This window comes from Vanacampus margaritifer, chromosome 8 (genome assembly GCF_051991255.1).
Source record: "Vanacampus margaritifer isolate UIUO_Vmar chromosome 8, RoL_Vmar_1.0, whole genome shotgun sequence".
NCBI lineage: Eukaryota > Metazoa > Chordata > Actinopteri > Syngnathiformes > Syngnathidae > Vanacampus > Vanacampus margaritifer.
In genome coordinates this window covers 6054750-6072782 of record NC_135439.1, presented here as the reverse complement: position 1 = coordinate 6072782, position 18033 = coordinate 6054750, and the positions used below count along the sequence as shown (strand labels likewise).

General features: G+C 40.9%; 1 protein-coding gene across 5 annotated transcripts in view; it reads right to left on the bottom strand.

The window, feature by feature from the left end:
• The window catches only part of cacna2d2a (calcium channel, voltage-dependent, alpha 2/delta subunit 2a), a 204682-nt gene that overhangs the window by 15726 nt on the left and 170923 nt on the right, over positions 1 to 18033 (bottom strand). For all 5 annotated transcript variants that reach the window (XM_077574047.1, XM_077574051.1, XM_077574046.1 and 2 more), the window contains 13 exons: positions 16146 to 16196; positions 15214 to 15313; positions 13273 to 13434; positions 11237 to 11347; positions 9845 to 9923; positions 7204 to 7253; positions 3879 to 3968; positions 3707 to 3775; positions 1859 to 1933; positions 1623 to 1697; positions 1462 to 1533; positions 1069 to 1140; positions 880 to 941 (listed from right to left, as the gene is read on the bottom strand). In XM_077574047.1, the coding sequence (XP_077430173.1) occupies positions 880 to 941; positions 1069 to 1140; positions 1462 to 1533; positions 1623 to 1697; positions 1859 to 1933; positions 3707 to 3775; positions 3879 to 3968; positions 7204 to 7253; positions 9845 to 9923; positions 11237 to 11347; positions 13273 to 13434; positions 15214 to 15313; positions 16146 to 16196 (1068 nt within the window). The remainder of the gene's footprint in view (positions 1 to 879; positions 942 to 1068; positions 1141 to 1461; positions 1534 to 1622; positions 1698 to 1858; positions 1934 to 3706; positions 3776 to 3878; positions 3969 to 7203; positions 7254 to 9844; positions 9924 to 11236; positions 11348 to 13272; positions 13435 to 15213; positions 15314 to 16145; positions 16197 to 18033) is intronic.

Sequence of the window (18033 nt, the reverse complement as noted above, 5' to 3'; positions counted from 1 at the left end):
CACCTCATAGAGGAGACTGATAACTTGAGTCCATTCTAATCACAGGGCACATCTATATTTTTATTTTATTTTTATTTTTTTTTATAAATATAGCGCATGTCGTTAGTTGAGCTCGACCAACTTTTGGAGAGAGAAGCTGTACAATTTTAGGTGGATCCCACTTCTCTCACTAAATGTTAGCTGGGAAAGGCAATGGATGGAATTTCCCTGTGTTTTTGTGGTGACCAGTCCAGGTTGGAACCCCCCTCCCCCCTTACCAGCAAAAGTCAGCTGGGCTAGGTTCCACGTACCCGTAACCTGAATGCGCATACATTTCCTCATTGTGGGACTGATAAAGGTTATCTTATCTTAAATGCTATCAAAAAATGGATGTGCCCTACAATTGAATGGCGACCATAGTGACAGGTAGAGCAATTACAATCGTCTTCCACTAGAGGGCAGAAGGTCCAGTTAGCCTGTGATTCATGCAACAGAAAACCCATATTTGATTTACTGTATGTCAAACTGAACAAGCCCAGAAATTCATTGTCGATTTAAATTGACAAATCATTATCATTTCAGTATTTTTAAGATATAACATTTGGTAGTGTGCCATGAGATTTTTCTAAGGTAAAATGTGTTCCTTGGCTCAATAGAAGGTTGGGGAACACTGCTATGAAATGCTTTTTTATTTCTTTCTTTTTTTTCTACTGGGGCCTCCACAAGTATCCACCCCATTACTGCCTGTAATCATCACAGTAACAATATCTGTACTCAGCTTTGGCCCTGCAGTACAGCGGGCTCATTTGCATGAGACAGGACTGCAACCCCCCCCCCCCCCCCCCCAACCACGCCACCTCCAATTCCAAAGGTCAGTTCAAGCAGTATAAATAAATCTACCTGTAGTCCGTGCCCTCCACCGGCGTCCACGTGTACGTCCGCACGGCCTCGTCGATGTACCTCTGCGGACAGCCACAACACGGGGTCACGCATTATCACCCGCCCCCGCCCTCGTAATCATTTGCAGGAACGCGTTCATGATGGCGCTGCTTTGAAACATGACTGACTCTCAGTGTATTGATGACTTGCCTCATCAACCGACTTAATGAGCGTCTTGATTTTCCTCTGTCCAGATTTGCCATCAATCATTTGTCTCCGGATCTGAGGAGAAATGGAGGGAGAGCTAGAAGGACATTCTTAAAACCCCAACAATAAGAAACTAAACACACACGCACTTACACAAAAAAAGAAGAAAAAAAAAAGAAAAAAGAAGAGAGCAATGATGATGACATGCCAAATCGGTAAAATTACCGAATGAACAATACTGAGCTCTCCAGGAAAAAAAAAAAGAAAAAAGAAATATTACTATAAATGGGCCGAAATATATACTAGCTATGCAAAGAACCTCCGGCCGAGCCTCGCCTCGAATAGCAAAAATGTGACGTTTTGAGGTTAGGAACGACACACAATCAATGTTCTTACCTCCTCCTTGTTGCTGTCTTCCAGTTCTGCATCGAGAAAATCCAGCGTGACGGGTTCCCTGAAGTTGATGATCTGCTCAAGAGCACAGGTGTGTATAAATAAAAAAATTAATAAAAAAAAGGACCAATCTAGCTTCAGCGCTTCTATAGATGCGCACACACCTTCGGTCGCAGGTTGGGGTGCAGCAGCACGTAACCGTTAGGATCGGTCGCAAAGGTGTAACCGTTGGCGCCGAGCTGCGTGACAAAAACATACGAGAGGTGATGACGTCATTTCTGACGAAAAGTTAAGGGTATGGATCGAGCTTCTGCGTAAAACTTTCCAGATGAACCGAAAACACACTATAACGTTTACATTCTGCGTAACGTGTCAAATGTTTGGTGTCCGTCGTGCTCACTCTATACGTGGGCGTCTTCTTTTTGATCTCGTTGATTGCGATGTCCACGCCCATGACGCCAAGGATGAGCTGGTTCTGTTTAGGGGACGACACACTCAGCGTTACACTGAGCCTGAAGAAGCTCTCGCAAGTTATCACTTTGGGCCGCTATCTGATTAGCACCTACTTTAGCTCTTATCACGTCTATCTGTTCCGCTGCTTTACGCCCCGGTGATAAGCTCAAAGTAAATACTGGGCTTAAGGATGCTGAAAGACGGATCCAAAGAGCTGTCTGGGCGATAAGAGTTGTGTGTAACGCCGGTGAGCACCTCAGTGGGGCGCTGTTGGCCTGAAGCGACACAACTGTTGGCACCATAGGCAATGGCTGACTACATGCAGCCAAGTCACACGATGGGTTTTTGTGGGTAATTGTGATGTAATTGGCGTATCAAGTGGGAAAAAAGGAACTGATCATTTACTTATTTGTGTTTTTGCCCAACACACACAAAATCAAAAAAAATGCTAAATCAGAACCACAAAATTGACAAATAAACACAAAACTGAATTGGATTTTTATATTTAGTGATCAGCAATCGTAATGATGTGCGCTTGTTAGGTAGGAAGGTGGGTAGGAAGGTAAGGTTGTTACAAAATACAAAAGTCGTGAGGAAGGTAGCATGTAGGAAGGAAGGAACAATGGAGTGAAGGTAGGAAGAGAGAGAAAATTGATAGAAAGAAGGGTAGCGTGGATGTTAGGTAGAAGAAGGGACGTAGCAAGGTAAGAAGGTAGGTAGGTTGGAAGTTAGAAGGGAAGGAAGCTAGGGAGGTAGTTAGGAAGGAATATGGATATAAATAAGGTAGGTAGGAAAGAAGGAAGGTAAGGTCATAGGAAGGTCTGTCGGACCGCAGTTCCTGGTAGGTAAGGTGGCAAGAAAGAAAGGACGAACAGTTGATAGGAAGGAAGGAACATAGGAAGGCAGTTCAAAAGGAAGAGAGAAGATAATATGTTGATAGAAAGAAAGGTAGTGTGGATGTTAGGTAGAAGAAGGGACGTAGCAAGGTAAGAAGGTAGGTAGGTTGGAAGTTAGAAGGGAAGGAAGCTAGGGAGGTAGTTAGGAAGGAATACGGATAGAAATAAGGTAGGTAGGAAAGAAGGAAGGTAAGGTCATCGGAAGGTCTCTCGGATCGTAGTTCCTGGTAGGTAGGTGGCAAGAAAGGAAGGACGGATGGTTGATAGGAAGGAAGGAACATAGGAAGGCAGTTCAAAAGGAAGAGAGAAAATAATACATTGATAGAAAGAAAGGTAGTGTAGATGTTAGGTAGAAGAAGGGACATAGCAAGGTAAGAAGGCAGGTAGGTTGGAAGTTAGGAATACGGATATAAAGAAGGTAGGTAGGAAAGAAAGAAGGTAAGACCATAGGAAGGTCTGTCGGACCGTAGTTCCTGGTAGGTAGGTGGCAAGAAAGGAAGGACGGATGGTTGATAGGAAGGAAGGAAGGTAGGGTGGGTGGTAGATAGGTAGGCGATAGGTAGGTAGCTGGGTAGGAAGAAAGTAGGTAAGAAGGTAGGTAGGCTGGAAGGTAGAAGGAAGTTAGTTGGTAGAAAAAAGAGAGAGAAAGAACTAAGGCAGAAAGGAAAGAAGTTAGGAAGTTAGGTAGAAATGTAGGTAGGTAGCAAGGAAGAAAGGATGTTTGATAGGAAGGAAGGAAGGGATTTAGATGGGTACGCGTGTAAACGTATGTAGGAAGGTCGGTCGGAATGAACAAAGTTAGGAGAGGAGAAAATAGGTAGGATGGAAAGTACATCAAATAGGTGGATTATTCATCAACACATTTGCATACTTGTAACCAGATTCCACATGTGGTGTACCTGCGCGCTTGTTCTATCAGCAGTGAGATTGAAGACCGGCACGGTCCCCGTGATGACCAGGCCCAAACCCTAAACCAAACAAAATGGAACAAACACCACCACAAGGATAAAAAAAAAAAAAAGTCATTCACTCATCTTCAGATCTTCTCTCTTTCTGTGTTTTTCCTCTCACCAAAGCATCCTGGTAAACGTTGGTCCACTGCACCTGCTTGGCTTTGGACCCGGCCAGCACCATGGGTCGTCCCAGGACATCCAGGTACTCCTGAGAACACACGGCAAACACACAGCGGTGGTAAAAACACACATGCTTGACTTTGATACAGCCGTTAAAACAAGAGAGACTTGTAAAAGCACAAGCGCTTCTCTCTCTCGGAGGCCGCATAAAGCAGTCGGTCATCGGCGGCGGCGGCGGCGGCGGCGGAAAGACTCGGCGAGCCACTCAAGGCTACAGTTCATCATTATGAAGGAGCTATTAAAAACACATTAAGGGGCGGCAAAGGCATGATGTGCAAACAGGGCCATTTTCGCCCCGAGGCTCGAATGTCAACGTTGGCAACGTGACAAAGGTCCCACGGCGATTGTAGATTGGGGGGAGGTGTTAAGAATACAAATAATACGTGTCACATGCTGAGCTATCTTTTTTAACAACCTCATTCATTCACGCTCATTTTGTAAAAAAGACGAATATGCTTGTGGAGAACGCGCCCTTTATTATTTCAATGGCTATTTTTTGTGAACAATACACCCCCTTATATAAAATCACCCTTAAGCATTTTTTTTCTCTCTCTCTGTAAATACGGTCCCCCAATTTGCTGGTATCCTTTATTATCACAGTCAATAATATGAATGAATAAAGATACAAAACATACCATTAAAGTGTGAATGCTTTTAAATCCAGGTTAAAAATGATGCTCTTTTCCCATACCATATTATTACGGTCGTTCAAAGCATTTTTAAAATCATCTTTTCCAAAATCGTGTCCTTGCACTGTATGCTATTTTGATCATTTTAGTAAGCTACTTTCTATTTTATATAATAAAAATATATATATATATTATTTTTTATAGTCAACTTTTTTTTTTTTAAACAGAATATGTTTTGTTTTTGAAATTCAAGATAATCATAGGGGTTTACTAGTGAACCAAATAAACAGAGAGAATGGCCTCTTCATTGAATCTGGCTCTTTTCGATGAATTTACAAGGGGAACATTTTTGATAATTTTTGGGCAAAAAAAAAAAATTGCATATTAATCACAGGATAAAACCACACTAATACAGTTCAATACATCCCATATACAAGATAATGAAACTAGAATTGACTATTTAGTATTTTAACCCTTTAAGCAAGGGATATCTGAATACAAACAGTTTGTGCAGCAACACATGTAGACAATATAACAATACTCACAGGCGCTCTAATCGAACCAAACTGTACTCTTTATTTAAAAAAAACAACATATTTTTGAATAAAATGTAACAACAATAGAAAAAAATGCAAAGAAAAGGAAGTATGATTGTAAATTTTGACCTTTGAGTACATACCCTTGAAATACACGTGTGGGGGCGTCCCGTCCGAGCGCACGTCCGTGTCGGCGTCAGGCTGCCGACTGTATGCTTCCATCGGCCCAACCGCGAGACGCTGACAGGCGTAACCTATTCTATTATTAGCTCGATAAAAGTCCGCTTAAACGCGCCACGGGGAGATATTCCATCAGGATAGTGACAGCCAGACCTTTTCACGGGATATAGGGGAAATTTTACGCCTGGCTAGAACAATCGAGGGCACATAAAAACGGTACCGAGCACAAATTTGTGGCGCAAAGGAGCCAGAGCCGTATAAAGTCACAGCAGCCCAGCTTGGTGATTAGAGGCCATTATCTCTGTAATAGCTTTCATCACGCCAGGAAGTCTACTCGGGAATAGATCGCAACAAGAATGCTGTCTTTTTACAAAGAGAATAATGCTTATGTTTGATTGACACCGTCGGGGAGGTATTAATAGATCGCTCGTAACGCACAAAAATGATGATTGTGCAGCGCCTTCTGGTGTGCGTGCATTAGCCACCTGCAGGGGGCAGTGTAATACAGACAAATGGATATACTAGCCGTATTGTACATGAAGACGGTCACAACTTCCCAATGAGCTGCAATAATATGCCTTTTTTTTTGCAGAGGATAAAGAATATATGCCTGTGAAAATTGTTATATTGTCTGTCTACATGCTAAAGACTTCTTCATGCTTCCTGTTACAATAGACACGTGCACCAAATTCTGTGTTGATTGGTAGTATTATTTTTTGTTCAACTTCATGATAATCCCTCAAATGGTGGAGCCTTTGATGCCAAGCTCCGCCCACATTAGATGTCGTATGCAAAAAAGCGTGGCAATTTAGTGTCGCCTTTCTATCTGCATCTGATTGGGTCTCAGATGGGTGAATTCCTGAGTGGAGGATGGTCAAACTATTAAATTAAAGTAAATTAAGTTAAGTAGTACACTGTAAAAAAATAACTAATATATAACAGAATTTTACTTTTTATTTTACAGTTTTCTTTATTTTAAAAAAATGATTTGATTTACAAAAATAAACTCTAATTTTACACGTCAAATGTAGAATAACATGAAATCACACAATCTTTTACAAAAAAATTCTTTAGAAATACATATATTGATTGTTCGAATACGTTCACAAATATATAGAAATTTCACAAATATTTATTTATATTATATAAATATTCACTAATATTTTATTAAATAAATAAAATGTAAAATGTAACTTTAAAACCCTAAAAAAAAAAGAAAAAAATATTTACTGAGAAATTAATATAATTTTTATTTTTATTTTACCATAATTTCTTTTTGAATTAAAAAAAAAGTGAAATTAACTACAATTTCTGTAATGTCCTATAAACACATAATTTCTTTGTCTTGTTAAAATTAGAGGTCAAAACTGTACTTTAATTATGGAAAAAAATGTATTTATTTTTTTCACGAGAAAGTAATTTTCTGTTATTTCACAGTGTTTTTCTGGTGCCCCAGCTTTTAAGGATTTTTTTTTACAGTGTATGTAGGGCTTTTTATTTGTGGGAATAATAATAAATACAGCGATTCCAAGATTAAGATAAATTTTCGAGCTGTCTGTCGATGCTGACAATATCTTGTTGGGACTCCTGTGGCTCTGAGAAGCCGAATAAAGTGTGCAATGAGCTTCTCCGCAGGGCCTCCGTCAGCTTGCCATGCCTCAAGCAAGCAACGGGGAACCCACGGCGTGTGTGAGAAGGGGAAAGAAAAGATTCTCATAGAAGAGAAGTCAAGGCCTAATTCATGTGAAACGCCGTAACTTCCCTTGTAAAGTCATCCACCTGAGAAGATTTTGCGTTATAAAGCGCCCGAGGCGTATCAACGTGTCGTAACCACCGAGGAAATGGAGAAGGAAATGAGCCTCTTCAAAAGTCATCTTCATTCATTTTCATAAAGTTGTTGTAATCTTGTACATCTCACCTGGGTGTTGATTCGGATGGCTCCGATCGATGGGATTTCAAAGTAGTAGCCTGAAAATAAAAGAGGACATATCAGGACTAGTCACACAGTAAGATCAACCCCAATGTGAAGTCCCACTTTAACTCATTCACTGCCATTGACGGTTATAAACGTAAAAAAAATGATTTTAACTATTTCTATTAGTTTAACATTTTTTTTCTACTTTTGTTAACAAGAGTATGAAAACCTAGAATTTTTTTTATTGTACATTTAGAACAGATATAACATTTGTGATTAATCGTGAGTTAACTATTGAAGTCATGCGATTAATTACGATTAACATTTTTAATCGCCTGACGCCCCTAATTTTTAATAATCATCTCGTCAGGCGATTGGCATGACTTCACTAACTCACGATTAATCACAAATTTGATATCTGCTCTAAATGTACAAAACATTTTTTTCCTAGGTTTTCATACTCTTGTTAACAAAAGTGGGAAAACATTTTAAACTAGTAGAAATAGTCCAAATTATTATTATTTTTTTTTATAGCCATCAATGGCAGTGAATGAGTTAATTTCATTGGGTTGAATTCCGTTTTCAGCCCAGCTAGGTCTATCACGTCACACAATCGTAATTGTTGAATTTGTTGAATAGTTAAAAAAAATTAAATTTAAAAAATAAAAAATAAAAAATAAAAATAAAACAATAGTGTCGGTTTTTGGTAATGTTAAAACTCGAGTAGAAAGTTTAGCGTCGTTCGACTGATGGATCATGAATGTGTACAGTATACAATCATGCCGGAATAATTTATTTTCCCATCCAAATAGCTTCTAGGTATTAATCCAGTCTAATGTTCTCCGTATTATTCGACACACGGAATGACGCCAGCCTGCGCGGATGACGTGCGTTGGCAGAGCTGACCTCGCCAAACTCGTGCTCGCGGGAACGCTGAGCCTCTCGGGCCCCGCCACTGGCGCCTGATTAGAAATGGAGGCGCGCTCGGGTCAATGAGCGTGCCTCTCGCCAAGTTATTAAAGCGCCACCGATGTTTATACAAAGAGGCGCGAAACGGCAGACGGCATCAACTGCATTTTAAACGGTCTGAGATGACTCTCGTTAATTTTGACACGGGGCGAACTTTGCCACGCTGCCAAGCTATCCCGAGCATACGAGAGAGACACACACACACACACACGATACTGTTCGTTACTGTGAGCAGTCTATACAGTGGATATAAGAAGTCTTCACACCCCTGTTAAAAATCAGGACCAAGATAAATTATTTGACATTTTCCACATGTGATCTTTTGACCTTTATATAACTCAATTGAAATATTTTTTCTCTCGTTTCAAGTGGGGATTAAAAAGTAAACAATTGAAACAAGGTGGTTGCATAAGTGCGCACACCCTATTATACTATAGTTTTGGATGTGGCCATGTTTAGAATCAATCTAATGCCTCTGTAAAGTGCTTATTCTTAAGCCTGAATAAAAATGTTATGTTCTAATACAGTGGTCCCCCAACCACCAGGTTGCTTTGGACAGAGCTTGCGACAGGCTGTACAGTTTTAAAAAACTTGCAGTACTTACGGTTTATTTGAGGCTAAAAAACATTTTTTTAATTTTTTTTTTTTTTATTGTATTATTGTATTTTTTATTTTTTTCTGGAACAAAACATTTTATTTTGAAAGGTGACTGGATTCGCTCTGTGTCAACGGACTCTTGAAGCATGTCAAGATGCTAATTATCCTGGTTGCTAATGCTAATATTAAATCCACAAGCAAATGAGACAGACGTACAGTAAACAAAGTTGGACCGTCTGGCCATATTTCCAAAAGATACTTTGGCATGAACATACTTTTTTTTTTTTTTTTTTAATGAAAATGATACACAAAAACCTGGCATTTGAACATTTGAAAAAACAAAACATAAACCACACACTATAAGAGCAGAACACACATGACGACCTTTTCCCTCATCAGGTCCTCTCAGATTTTTAACATCAGCCCAGATGTCAAAAATCGGTATGTGCGTATGCTGCTTTACTGTAGCAGTTATGTGCACAACATGGGACAGTGGTCAGCTCTTGTTGGAGTCAGATAGCAAAGACCAATAAGTCCCGAGGACATGGAGAGGACGCGTCCCGGAAGAGACGCGTATGTCGACGCTAGCGACGCGCTAATCGCTCCGGAGGTGAAAAGCCAAGCAGTCGTAATCCTTGGCACTCGGCTCAGCCTGACACGGAGATGACGAGCTAATCACCCCCGCAGGCAGACGCCGCTCCTGCTAATTAATAATGTCTGAGGAGATATGTCTGAAGTTCGCAGAGACGACGGCCGAGACCTCATAAAGAAGCTATTCAGATCGAGTCGAGACAAACAAGACCCGTCAAAAGGAGAAAATTAAAAATAACGGAGCTGAGAGGAAAGAAAGTCTACTTTGGGGCCGATAGAAGTAAAACTTCCCATTTCCCACTTTATTCATTAATTTACAGCAGCAAGCTACTAACTAGAGTCGACTGATTAATAATAATAATCATAACAATACATCAGATTTATACCTTTTCTAAACCCTAACATGCACTTTACATACAAAGAGGTAACAATAACAGTAAGAGTTTAAAAATATTTAATGACAAAAAATTGACCGCATATTATTTACCTTTATTGGCACAAGCGATCCACTGCAGCGGGGTGACGTCATAGTTATGCTGACCCACAGAAAAGGTGAACACACGCACCTGCAGTGAGAAAAATCAAGCAGTTGAAGATAAATGTGAGGGTGTAGATGACCAAAATATATTAAAACTGTCATCATTTGAATGTGTATGATACCACGGTCAGGTTGCAATGATAATGTTACCAAATGTTTACATTGATTTCTGCTCATATGGTACAATATTATTATCACAAATGGACTTTTACAAAGATAATAATGCTCATGTGCGGCTAAAACTGTCAGAGAAAGTTCGCCCCAAAATGGCAGCTTCAAATCAAAATGAATGACTTCCTGTTCACTTTTGAGCATGGGTGGTTTTTTTCTGTGTGTCCACCCAATTTCATGTCAATACGAGAAGCTGATTTCTGGGGGGCTGAGTATTTTATTTATTTGTTTTTACTTTTCGAGAATCTTCAAAATGATCACCAAACTTCGGCGCCATGTTCACTCTCATCTGACCCTCTTACCTACTTCCGGTTTGGGCTCAATTGGGTGAATTTCCTTGGGGGACATGCTCAAAGTATGAACCCAGAAATGCGACCCAAAATGGCTGCTTTAAACCAAAATGGCCGATTTCCGTTTTGATTTCCGGCATGGGACCTTGAGACTTTTTTTTTGCGCAGTGTCACATTGATGTGTGAAAGTGGTGTTGGGGGGCTGATTATTTATTTATTTATTTATTTATTTTAAGAAATTCAAGTGGGCACCACTGTGTCATGTGTGGTACCCTTAAAACACATCTATTTTCACCAGGGTACACATGCTTAAAAAAATGGCGTGTTTTCCGGCATGTTAAGGTCCCCGAAAGGAATAATAATAATAATAGTCATTCCAAAAGGGCCTTTTGCAGAAAGATACCCGAGGATCCAACACACCTCAATGGACGGCATTACCTTTGCTGTCATGTGCCACGAACACACAAATGCAGAACGCGATTAGATTAGCCTGCTAGACGCCTCTTGCGCAACTGCCTCGCAAAGAACCACAGCGGTGCTTGTCGGAATACAGATTATTCCTGTATGACAGAAGCTGTCAGCGCACAAGTAGATAGTAATGGATAGCGGGATAAATGTGAGATGGGGGAGGCCTGGAATGCAGCCGCCGACTATTGGCTGTAATTTATTTTTTATTTTTTTACAGGCTTTTGGCGATAAAGCGGCTAATTAGTTAGCGGGTCAGAGCTGTTAACACTGGCGGCGATAACAAAAGAGACGAGCAAAGACAAACACAAACAACAATGACGGGGAAATAATGGACTGGTGTGCTGATGACACAAGGTCAGCACGTACAGACAAGACGTTCACCGTCTGGCGCGATTTCTTTTCGGTCACTGACCGTTTTGTTTGGCCAGTTGTACTTCTCGAAGATTTCCTGTGCCCGATCCTCCCCGCCGTCTGTAAACATCATGATCATCTTATTGCAGTTGGCCCTTGGAGCGCTGCTCTCCTGTGGCAAAGAAAGAAAGACATGCAAAGATATGTGAGAAAAAAAAGGAACACTACATTGATAAGCTACAAGATGGATATTAAAATGGATCATTTGCTGCTACTACAACCAAAAATCTACATCTAAATTGTACTATAGAAGATTTGTTGTTTCTTAAGTCTCTCTGGCCTGTTAATTGACGTGGAAAAGAGCGAATGAGGACGTACACAGAGCTGGCTGTTAACTGGCTTTAGCGTTAGCCACTGTGAAGATAGCGCGCTTCTGTTTACTGTGCTTTGTCACGTTTGCTGAATAAATTGCTTGAAAATATGTGGCGTGTTCATTAAGCGGGTGTTAATGAAAAGAGTAAGGAGTAGTAAGCAGGCTCCGTCCTCTATCCAAACCACCTGTTATGGATTACTATTCACTCTAGTAGGCTAACTAGCATAATTTAAGTACTTATCCAAAGGCACATTGCACGTTAGCTTTAAGTGTGTGTCTATTACTTTAGACATTCTGTCTGGATTCAAACCACCTGTTATGGATTACTATTCGTTCTAACTAGCGGTGGTAGGCTAACTAGCGTATCTTAAGTGCTTAGCATGTTAGCTTCTTTTATTAGTGTGAAATGATCCTAAACATTGGACATTCTCTATCTTTTCTGCCTGGATCCAAACCACCACCTTTTATGAATTATTTGTTCTAACTAGCGATGGTAGGCTAACTGGCTGTGGCAGGCTAACTAGCGTATCTTAAGTGCTTAGCATGTTACCATCTTTTATTAGTGTGAAATGATCCTAAACATTGGACATTCTCTATCTTTTCTGCCTGGATCCAAACCACCTTTTATGAATTATTTGTTCTAACTAGCGTTGGTAGGCTAACTAGCGTAATTTACGGTAAGTACTTAGCAAAAAGTGCGTTTGCACGTTAGCTTCCTTTATGAAGTGTGAAATAATCCCAAACTTTGGACATTCTCCATCTTTTCTATCGTTCCTTTCTATCCTTTATTGCTACGTGAGTCAGCAGTAGCAGTCCGTGTGGGAAAAATGATCACAACAAAATCTCGTGATATAGTTTATTATCCACAGTATAAGCACAATAAAGAAAGAAATCGGCGATGCACTGAACCCACAAAAACCGAACCGCGATATAGTGAGCCGTGACTTTACACTACACTATTTTTTAGTAGCACTTTGTAAGCACTGTATCTGCATCATTTTTATTTTTAACATTCAGTTTAGTAGCAGCCAGTCTTTGCAACAGCTGGCACAGACACCGCTGCCAGCCATCTGACAAGACCCTAATAATGATAAATAATATCGCCACAATTACATATTTGATAGGGCTTCTGCCACCAGTCATAAGTGCAACGGCGCTGCAGACAGCCATTAAAAAGGGCCTTTTTTTATTTATTTCTTGCAGTAGAAGTGTGTGCGTGAGCGCGTGTAGGGGCCACACTTGGCCGTGTGCCTCCAAGCCAGCAGAGGAATATAAAGAGAGGCTGATCTCTGCTGGGCCGCGCTCATCAATCATCCCATCAGAGGCCATTAGGGTGTTGGCCTGCTGGAGTACATGGCGGCATACGGGTGGGGGGGAAGGGGGGGGGGGGCGTTGAGGCTGCACCTGTGTCGCCGGCGTGTGTGGACGATAGCACACCTTGCTACAGTAGATGACTGTACTTCAAAATCAATTGAACATGATTCATTTCCGGTAATTCACTTTGATGACTACGGATAAGCAGCACAGTGGCCTAGTGATCGGTATGTCTGCTTCGCAGCTCTAAGGTTCACGATTTGAATCCCTGTGCTTTGCGTGGGTTTTCTCAGGCTTTTCTTACTTTCTCCCCGCATTGCCAAAAGATGCACGTTAGCTTCATTGAAAACGTATCCAGAGTGGACCCCGCTTCTCTAACACAGGATTTCGAAGGGCCTTGTCACACTTACATTGAGAAGCTGCTCAAAGGCAAACGTGAAGCCAGACTTATAGTCGGTGGTTCCTTTGGCTTGCATGTGCATGACGGCCTCCTTGAAGATTTTCTTGTTGCGCACGTTGGCTTGGACCAAAGTCCTGAAGCAGGGCACCACAGCGTCGGCCTCGTCATTGAACTGCGAGAGAAAAACACACAAAGATAAGACCAAAACAGCATCTGTCGCTGTGTGTGTGTGTGTGTGTGCGTGTTTGTGTGGCAATGCGGCTGCGGACGTGGGCGTGTGCGCAGATGCAGGCTGCCCTGCGACTCTCAGGCTGGCAGTAAACGTTGGTAATTACAACTTTGCAACCAAAGAACAGGTGCACCTCATCTGATTACAAAGCATCGAAGAGAAATTCAGCCAAGGTAATATTATGTGCCTCATCTCATTCACACAATTAGCCTTTAGCAATATACATTTGCATGCGGCGTACGTATTCAAGATTTTAAAAGTAAAAGTTCTAAATTGGGTGATTTCTTAATTTTTTTTCCCAGAAGACTATAGTGCTTTCAAAAATTAAGTTACTGTAAATGGGAGCTGGCAAACCAAAGAACATGAATTTAATGGAAATGTGTAAATAATTTAAGTTAAAAGTAACAAAAAAGCTCTTTTAAGTGTTAAAAAAAAATAACACAGACAATGTGACAAATTAATCCCAGAAATGAAAGAAAGTAGTACCAAAACAGTGAGAAACTAACACCTCCAAAAAATGAAAGAAAATAACACTTTGGTGTTGAAAAAAATAAAAATAACACCGACAATGTGACAAATTAATCCCAGAAATGAAAGAAAGTGGTACCAAAACAGTGAGAAACTAACACCCAAAAAAATGAAAGAAAAAATAAATAAATAAATAAATAACACTGACAATGTGAGAAATTAACACTGAAAGGTGAAAGGAAATAACACTTTGAACTTGTATGTGTCAAATAACACTATCGGTGTTAAATGTTAAATTAACACTTTCGATTTAACTCCGAATGGGTGAAAACTATATAACCTCGGGGAAAGTGTTAAATTTAACACTATGTGAGTCAAATTTAACACGTAAGATTTTACATATATGTGCTAGAGAGTGTATTTTCGCACTTAAGTCTTTTAGAGCCAACAGAACATTTTGTTGTTATTTTTTACATCATAAAAATAGTATTCTATAATATTGTACTGTATAAAACCACACAGCAATAACATGAATAGAATGTAAAGAAGAAAAAAGTTTTGCCACATTTTTTTGGGACATTGTGCTGCTCCGTCTGGTGGGTGTGCAATGGCCACCTGGCAGTTTAGCAACCAGATGATCAAATAAATAAAGTGATATCAAATGAATGTCCATTTTTAGCAAATTAAAAAGCATCCCCTCCACACACAACCCAACCACTGCTACTTCTACTACTTTCCTGTATATATATATATATATATATTTTTTATAGCTGTGATTGCATTTTGTGCTGGCATAAAAAAGTCAATATTCCTTAAGCCTCCACCTTCTTTACAGATGGCAGGAATCAGAACCCCCCCATAAGATTATTATGCTCATTTTGTGCAGATTTAGCAGCATACAGTGGATAAATGCAGTGGATTATGGGGGATTACTGGCGGACGTGTCCAAACAGTCACCAAAACAAGCATGCCTGCGTGTGTGTCCTGCAATATAAGATAAATATAAATATTCATCCTATATGTTAGTTTTGATAGAAGGTCTGGTAATGAGCATCGCGAAAGACTGGCGTGGTCCCGCATGGCAAAGTATTATAACAAGAGAAAGCGCAGCGCGTCCACAGGGAGCGACATAAACTCCCGGCGCAGCCTGCTTACTACTCCTTACTCGCTTCATTAACACCTGCTTAATGAACACGCCACATATTTTCTCAACGGCTGCCTCCTGCGAGCGCGAGCGCGTGCGCGACGGCTCACTCTGGCTACGTTGACGTAGTCGTCGTCCGAGAGCGTTTCCAGCATCTTGATGACGGAGGTCTTCATCAGCTTGAGGGTGAGACCGCTGACACTCCCGCTCCTGCGCAAAAAGAAAACACTTAGAAGACCTCATGTCCATTCTTGCTTGTTCTTTCTCGCATTACATTAGTAACTCATTCACTCCCAGCCATTTTCACTGAAGCAACCCCCTTCGCTCCCGGGCTGTTTTACTGGATTTTGACTGATTTTGCAAGGCCCACAGAATATTGTGTTCTATTGCTATAAAAAACATGGAACCTACCAAAAGAAAGATTAGAGTATCTTCTTTCATCAGAAAAAAAAGTATATAAATTTATCTGTTTGCGTTTTGCAGCAATTAACATTAGAATACAGCTAAGTTTCATCATTATTCACAAATCTGTTGAAAATGTGGGGAAAGAGCTTTTTGCAACATGGCCCTGGTTGATCTCTTATACTCTGCTGCCACCTGCTGGCCGTTTTTTGTGATAAAAGCATTCTTTTCAGTTCTGAGGCTGCGTCAAACCCTTCTGTATGCTCTAGCATAAAAACAACAACAACAACATTAAAAGACGTATAAATACGTCTCTGGGAGCAAATGAGTTAACAAACGGTAAAACATCCATCCACCAGGAGCAAAGGATACTACATGGCCAAAATAGCAACCTCAGGGTTTCACTCTACCACAGAGCCATGCCACCCCCACATGTACAGTATTTGTGTCATTCCTAACTGGCAAAGGAGAAGCAAAGCAGTGACTTAAACCATGCAAAGCAAGGCTATCCTTTCATGTAACGTAAGTGAGAGCACATGCAGGCCTCAGTTCTGCTCAAACTTGAGGCTTTGCAAAGACCAACAGGTGGCACTAGCGCCCCTTTGTGGTTTCTGTGAGACGAGGGTGAAGAGATACTCACACATCTACGATGATGACCATGTCCTTTGGAGAGGACGCGCCTTGAATGTACCTGTACAGAAGAAGAAGAAGAAAAAGGACACAAAGGACCCGCCATTTAATTTGTTTCTATAATCTTTGGAAAAAGGGAACGTGCGGAAAAAGGAGCCAAAGATGAAATAAGCTGAGCCGCGATAATGCGAGTGACCGTGGCTGAGCACACTTAAGCTAGAGCACAGTGAAAAAGGCTTATGTGCTTAGAAGACTTAATAGGTGGCGTTGTATGTGGCTCTTTTGCTGTTGGACTCGCACCAACGCAGATACTCCCCTTTACTCAATAACCATTACTAAACCAATCGCGGAAGGATATCAAAGGGTGGAATAACACGTGCATTTAAATGGCCTGCACTTTCCACTAGTCCATTAGAGTGTGAAAGATACGGCTTTGTTTCTATATATTTTTGAATTCAATACATTTATCCTCTGATCAAGGAGGGTACGGTGCACCGTTTCTGGCCACCATTGACAAAACCAGGGGTAGACTGATTATCTGCCGAGCAGATTGTCAAGGCTGATATTCAACATTTTGATGAATACTGGCATCGGCCTTTAAAAAATAAATAAATAAATAAATACATATTCTGATGGCCAATAAGAGATGAATTAAAAACGGAGGTAACTTCAGGGAACTTTTTGAAGTGATCAGTTAACTTTATAAAAGATGCTGCCGAGACCCTGGGAACTCTCTTCACCTTTTGTTTTTGTTTGAAGTAAAAAACAGACAAGTGAAAGTTGAAAATTCCAGTTATTTTGAAATTCTGGAATACAATAGGGAGCTAATTACTTGTTACTTGGTTTTATTTAACTTTTTAAAACATGCTGATAACCCAGGGAGGTCTCTTTAACTTTTTTGTTAAAATTTTAAAACAAATAAGTCTATTGATGTCTATTAAGATATATTTTTTTAGACATTTTAAAAATCAGAAGTGCTTCAAGACGTTTAAAAAAAAAGTGGGAGTTGGTATCTATTTTTTTTTTATTTCAAAGCAATATTTTCCCTTTTATCGAAAATTAATATCGGCTCCAAATATCGGTTATCGTCCTCCTTGATTACGATTCTGTATCGGTCATGAAAAAACAAATCAATCTATTTCTAGACAAAACAGGATTGAGACTACAGCAGTCACAGTGCGGTTGAGAAAACTCGCCAGCCATAGTAAAACAGATTGCCTGTAACTAAACCTGACAGTACGTAACCGGGCGTAACAACTTGGAGGCGGTCTGTAGTGTGACGGGAAGCATCGCGTTTCCCGGCATCTCGCACCCTGACAACACTCGACACAGCAAACATGCTACAAAGCTGCCCGGTGTCCATTTTTCATCTGGAGAAAAAGCCGAGACAGAACGTGAGAAAGATGTGGGAGCCCATCGTGACGTGACATGCCAGGAGGCCATCCGTGGGAAACTGCGGGCTGAACCCTAGTGTGCCTTTGAGACCTCCGGGACTCAGCAGCCCCGTTTTCCCTGTGGCCCGCCACGGATACTGCATGCGATAGACTGTGAGAAAAATCTATGTGCCGGGAACATAGTTATAAATATATGCTAAGTAAAAAAAGAAAGAAGCCATTTGTCATATAAATTAGCACAATGAAGCGTTTTCCCTCTTTAGAAGTAGCTATTCGCACCTCCGAGTTTGCAGGCCCGTTTGCGGCTGTCTTTGGCAGAGTAATCACCGGAGTTCTTTTTCTGCTGATTATCAGCGTGGAGGGAAGCCAGACGGCCGCGGGGGCCGCAGAGGCTCATTTCTCACATTCGGCCGAGCTGATACGGACGTGCAGTCCCCCCCCGCCGGGCTTGGCCGCTGCCCCCCCCGCCAGCCTCTCAAGACTCCGTTTACCGGCAGCCGCCAC